Source organism: Vicia villosa, linkage group LG2 (genome assembly GCF_029867415.1).
Source record: "Vicia villosa cultivar HV-30 ecotype Madison, WI linkage group LG2, Vvil1.0, whole genome shotgun sequence".
Taxonomy (NCBI): Eukaryota; Viridiplantae; Streptophyta; class Magnoliopsida; order Fabales; family Fabaceae; genus Vicia; species Vicia villosa.
Window position 1 is genome coordinate 9,791,782 of NC_081181.1, and position 6,000 is coordinate 9,797,781.

Genomic DNA, 6,000 nt, shown 5'->3' on the forward strand with positions numbered 1-6,000 from the left:
CTAATTATTAATTAAATATTCCAATTTAAATTAATAATAAAATTATACGGGTGTTACAGGACCGGGTAACATTTTGTTTTAATTTAATATTAGACTTTGTATTTACATATCAACATTTACTATTCAATATTAACTTTTACCTCATACCAGTGTTTTAAAAACCGGACCGATCATCAAACCGGTGAGAGTATTGGATCACTGGTTTATTGGTTGAACCACTGGGTCATTGGTCAAATCGCATGACTAAATCGGATTAAACCAGATAACTCGGTTGAATAAATCAGTCTCTATTGTAGTATTATATATTTATTAAATCGGTTGAACCGGATGACTCAGTATAAAAAAAAATCAAAACACCTACAAAATTTTAAAATATCATAATTTCACATGTTTATTCTTTACATTCAAATTTTAAATATAATAATAATTCACAAAAAAATAATACAAAATATAAATTTTTAAATTTTTTTAACCTGGTCTAATTGCAAACAGTAGAAAAATTGTTCCAAATAAGATTTGAATAGAGTCTAGTTATATTTTAATTTTACTTTAAAAAAAAAATCATGAAAACAATGTTATTTTGTGCGGAAAAAAGAGACCATGCATTAGGATAGCCGGTTTTCTAAAATCGCCGGTTTACCGACTTTTTCTGGTTTTTGTCGATTTTCACTGGTTCAATAGCATATCTGGTCCAATAATCAGACCAGACCGATGACCCCTCCTGTTCCCAGTTCAATCGTTCCGGCCGGTTCGATCCGATTTTTAAAATACTGCTTCAGAAAGAAATTCCTTTACTGTTACAAGTTTAATTTCATTTTAAACATAATCAATTTTATAAAATTAACTCCACTATATTAATATTATAAAAGAATTATTATTCTAAGACAAAAAAGAACATTTTTATTAGAAGTATACATAGTAAAGTAAATTTTATTCAAAATGTTACAAGTTTAATTTCATTTTAAACATAATCAATTTTATAAAATTAACTCAACTATATTAATATTATAAAAGAATAATTATTTTAAGAAAAAAAACATTTTTATTACTAGTATACATGGTAAAATAAATTTTAGTCAAAAAGAGTATAGTATATAATCAATCAATAAAGTACTATATATTAAAATAACAAAAATGCTTCGCTGCACATTAAATTTAAAATTGTTTCCCTTATTAACGTTACTTCCATTTTCAGTTTCTTCAAACAAAAAAATAAACATATCCAAATTCACGTGTAAAGCAAAAGTAACAACTCCTTCACTTTTTGTTAACCAAACCAAACCATTACTCTCTCTCTCTCTCTCTCTCTCTCTCTCTCTCTCTCTCTCTCTCACATAGTAAAGTTCAGCTTCAACCATGGGTTGGTGCTTCTGCTACAAACCTACATTGCTCATCATTGCTTTCATCACATTCTTCATTTCTCAATCATTTGCAGCAAAAATCTCGCAACCGCACCATTCACTTCCTTTCATTTGGCCTCTCCCTGCTAAATTCTCATTCGGTAATGAAACTCTTTCCGTTGATCCAGCACTTTCCCTCACCGGAACCGGTGCTAACTCGCCAATTGTTAAAGCCGGTTTTGATAGATTCAAAGGGATAGTCTTCAGTAACGGTTACAGCTTCGGTTTTGTTAGAACAGCTAAAACTGTTTACGATGTTAACAAGTTGAATGTCGTTGTTCGTAATAACAGTGAAGAGGTAGGTTACTTTTTGTTTTTGTTGTGGTTTTTAGGATGTTTTGATTTTGAGATTTTTCAGATTTTTGAGATTTTGAAATTTTGTTGCAGCTTCAACTTGGAGTTGATGAAAGCTATAGTTTGTTCATTACAAAAGCAGTTGGTTCTGGCAAAGTGACTATAGAGGTTTGGTTTTGTTTTTGCCACCGACATTTGTGGTTTGAATCCTAATGTCTGATGATGATGTTTTTGTCTATTGTTGTGTCAATCTCAAGTGTTGTTTTTACTATACATGGGCACTCCTATAATGATTTGAGAAAAAGAAAGTAAATTAGACTAATTAGATGTGTCAGTGTCGTGTCAGATAGTGACACCGAGTATGCCCTTTCTTCAGATGTGTCGGTGTCATGTCTGATAGTGACAGATAGTGACACTGAGTGTGCCCTTTCTTCAAATGTGTCGGTGCTACATATTTATTTTTGATTCAATAGATTGCTTTTATGGCTAGGAACAAGTTAATTGAGTACTTGTTGATTGTGATGGGTTTTGTTGTTTGGTCAACCAACTGTCTTTAAAATTGACTATGATAGTTTTGTTGTTTGGTCAACCAACTGTCTTTAAAATTGACTATGATAGTTTTGTTGTGTTTCACTTCTTATTGGTGGAAATTGGAATGGAACCTAACAAATCAATTGGATCTTTGGTCATTTTAACATTAGGCTGTTTTTTTTTAAATGTAGGCAAATACTGTTTTTGGTGCATTGCGTGGATTAGAGGTAAGCATTGTTATTTTTAACGAGTGTTGTGGACAAAACACATACTCCCTCCGTCCCAAAATAAGTGTCACATTTACTTTTTAGGTTCATTGAATATGTAATGTATCTAGTCTGTATAGAGACCAGATACATTAAATATTCAATGAATCTAAAAGGTAAATGTGACACTTATTTTGGGACAGAGGGAGTAACATGGTTTCTAAGATATGTGAATTCTTGAGTTAGTATATGTGAATTATTTCTTACAGCCTTTCTTTTTTATGATGATTGCGTAGACGTTTAGCCAATTGTGTTCTTTTGATTATTCATCGAAAAAAGTACAAATATACAAGGCACCTTGGTCCATCCGAGACCAACCAAGATTTCCTTTTCGCGGGCTCATGTTAGGTGAGCCAATATATTTTGTAAAAGAGAAGTTTATATTTTATTTCATCTGTTCATATGCTACAATGAGAGGTATTGACACAAATCTTCGGTTTCTTTGTGTTGCAGATACATCAAGACACTATTTACCGGTTAATGTTATTAAGCAGATAATTGAATCTATGTCATATGCCAAACTTGTAAGACAAATATCATGAGTTCATTTATACTGTCCTATTGGTTATTTGAAACCATGCTGTGTTTCATGTAATGCTGATATGGAATGTTTTACATGGCAGAATGTTTTACATTGGCACATTGTAGACGAACAGTCATTTCCTCTCGAAGTACCTTCATATCCGAACTTGTGGAAAGGTTCGTACTCAAAGTGGGAACGATACACAGTTGAGGATGCATATGAAATTGTCAAGTAAGATACTCCGTGTTACGTCTTTGAGTTGGCTTTCTCAGTCTATGGCTGACTAACACTGTTCTCTTTTCATGTTTTACTTTGTCATGATATAAAGCTTCGCGAAATTGAGAGGTAAGGTATCTCGAAATTCTTTTGAAGTTTTCATTTCATATTATTAATTTTTTTTTCCGGAATAAGATAATGGAAGTTTCTATTTGCATGATTTATCACAGGTATAAATGTGATGGCAGAAGTGGATGTCCCCGGTCATGCAAAGTCGTGGTAAAGCTTATGCAATTCTCAATTTTCTCTTAAGCGAATAGTGTTTTCAATTTTTACGAAACCTTAGTTTACCTTAGTAGTAATAGTTTAAGATTCTTATTTTTTGTTTCTGTTTAGGGGTATTGGATATCCAGATGTTTGGCCATCGCCCTCGTGTAAGACCCCACTCGATGTTTCAAAGGAATATACCTTTGATGTACTTTCTGGCATTATGACAGGTTAAGTTCCTATAAAACACGCATCAATTTCCTAATGTGCATACTTACATTACTATGTACACTTTATAAATGATTTTTATTGCCGTTTTACTTTTCTAACAATTTTCTTCTAAATTTACAGATATGAGAAAAATATTCCCCTTTGAACTATTTCACTTGGGTGGTGATGAAGTGAATACAGGTCAGTATGCATGGCTTTTTCTTGCAACTTGCTAAATAACCACTTGACAAAGAATCTTTAATCTGTAAAGCAAAGTCCTAAGAATCATTTTTATTATCAGATCTAATTTTGTCACTATAGTCTATTGACTAAGATGTGGAAATGTGTAACAATGTCCGTGGCTTCATAGCAACCAAAATGATAGAGTAATAATTATAATAACATAGAGAAATTTGTTTTTGTGCAAGTTATAAGCCATTTTGTATCAATGCTAATTTATAAGAAATCGCTGTTTATTTTGACAGATTGCTGGACCAATACTTCTCGTGTGAATAAGTGGTACAAATTTTAACCTTTTTTATACTCATTCGTTTACATTCTATGATGACTTTTTTTTATTGCCTAGAGCTGTTAATTCACTATGGAAACTCTAATTTTATTGAAAATGTGAACCTCGACATAGAAAGTCGTTTTCCGCCCATATCAGGTGGTCAAAGAAAATTAACCATCAAAACCAATGAATTTGATTCTTGTCGTACATCAATCATAATATTCAGACGTGTATTTATCTCTAATGCAGGCTTCAGGATCACAACATGACTGCTAATGATGCTTACGAATATTTTGTACTGAAGGCTCAACACATGGCTCTTTCGAAAAACTGGACTCCTGTGAACTGGTATGATATATAGATCTAATGATGCTTACGAATATTTTGAACAATAATTGTAGCCATATTATTTAGATGCATCCTTTTTTATGAAACTTACCAGGGAAGAAACCTTCAATACGTTTCCCACAAAGCTCCATCCACGAACAGTAATTCATAACTGGTGAGTTCTCGTCCATGTAGTCATGTAGTTTTATTTTGACCCGTCGCTCAAATGACTCGGTCCTAAAGTATTTGAATTATTTTTCTAGGTTGGGCTCCGGTGTTTGCCCGCAGGTTGTTGCGAAAGGCTTGAGGTGTATTTTCAGTAACCAGGGTGTATGGTATCTTGACCATGTAGATGTACCTTGGGATATTGTCTATAACGCCGATCCACTAGAAGGAATACATGAAGCTTCTCAACAAAAACTTGTGATTGGAGGAGAAGTTTGCATGTGGGGTGAGGTAGCCGATACATCAGATGTTCAGCAAACAATATGGCCTCGAGCTGCAGCAGCTGCAGGTTAGTTATCTTACTAATCCAAAAGTAATGACACAGACATAGACACCAGACACGACACTGATAACGACATCTAGACATTGATAACGTGTCAGTATCGTGTCAATGTCAGACACACTTTGAATATGAAAAATTAACAGTTAATTGCATGTTTCGCACAGAGCGTTTGTGGAGTCCGATACAATATACTACAGGCAAAAATGGTAACTTAACTGCATTGCCGCGGCTGCAATACTTCAGATGTCTGCTGAATAGAAGAGGTGTTCCAGCTGCTCCTGTCAGAAATTTTTATGCTAGAACACCTCCTACTGGACCAGGTTCATGCTTTGAGCAATAATTTTAGCATACTTGTAATATTGTCTAATAGGTCTCTAGACAGGTGCTGAATGTAGCTCATGTTTATCTACTATGCCTGCCTGGTAGTGGTTGATGAATTCTAGAGCCGTGGACAGTAATGATGTTGTAAGTTATTGTGGTATTCAATTCAATAATAATATTAATATATTTTTGGCCTAGTTTAAATAGATATTGAACATTGAGTTTAACGTTAAAAACATAGACGTTGACACCATAATGCCCTCATGGAATTGTCCATATTTTTGGCTTCATTGATATTTTTATCATGACATGGCAGGCTTTGTTTGAGAGTTTGAAAAAAAATGGATTTTTGAGAGTTTGAAAAAAAAATGGAACAATTGAGTGAAAAGAATGTGAAAAGAATATAAGAATTTTAAATGGAGGGGTTTGAAGGGTTTAAAGTTATATTATTACGCATTGTTTCATTTATCAATTTTTCATGCATGATTATTGATTTATAAATTAAAAATTACGAAAGATTTTTCAAAGGTAAAAATTCATTTTTTGAACTTTTTTAATAAATATGTTTAAAAGTAAAATTAATTAAAAAGTCTTACAAAATTTCATTTTTAAAATAATTTATTAAA

At 32.8% G+C, this 6,000-nt stretch overlaps 1 protein-coding gene across 1 annotated transcript; it reads left to right on the forward strand.

Moving 5' to 3' along the window:
• Positions 1 to 1,280: 1,280 nt before the first annotated feature.
• LOC131645840 (beta-hexosaminidase 1-like) lies at positions 1,281 to 5,614 on the forward strand. Its single transcript, XM_058916039.1, has 15 exons — positions 1,281 to 1,698; positions 1,788 to 1,862; positions 2,417 to 2,452; positions 2,728 to 2,839; positions 2,945 to 3,015; positions 3,115 to 3,245; positions 3,343 to 3,359; positions 3,461 to 3,509; positions 3,627 to 3,727; positions 3,849 to 3,908; positions 4,193 to 4,226; positions 4,468 to 4,566; positions 4,661 to 4,720; positions 4,809 to 5,059; positions 5,218 to 5,614. The coding sequence occupies exons 1-15, from the start codon at positions 1,357 to 1,359 to the stop codon at positions 5,391 to 5,393; spliced, it is 1,614 nt and encodes a 537-aa protein (XP_058772022.1). The 5' UTR covers positions 1,281 to 1,356; the 3' UTR covers positions 5,394 to 5,614.
• Positions 5,615 to 6,000: the final 386 nt, after the last annotated feature.

What these genes read in the sequence shown, in the direction of transcription:
- LOC131645840 (XM_058916039.1), top strand. Translation starts at nt 1,357, where the DNA reads ATGGGTTGGTGCTTCTGCTACAAACCTACATTGCTCATCATTGCTTTC. An exon ending in TTTTCGCGGGCTCATGTTAG is followed by an intron (nt 2,840 to 2,944) that starts GTGAGCCAATAT and finishes TTTGTGTTGCAG; the next exon opens with ATACATCAAGACACTATTTA. An exon ending in CCCGGTCATGCAAAGTCGTG is followed by an intron (nt 3,510 to 3,626) that starts GTAAAGCTTATG and finishes GTTTCTGTTTAG; the next exon opens with GGGTATTGGATATCCAGATG.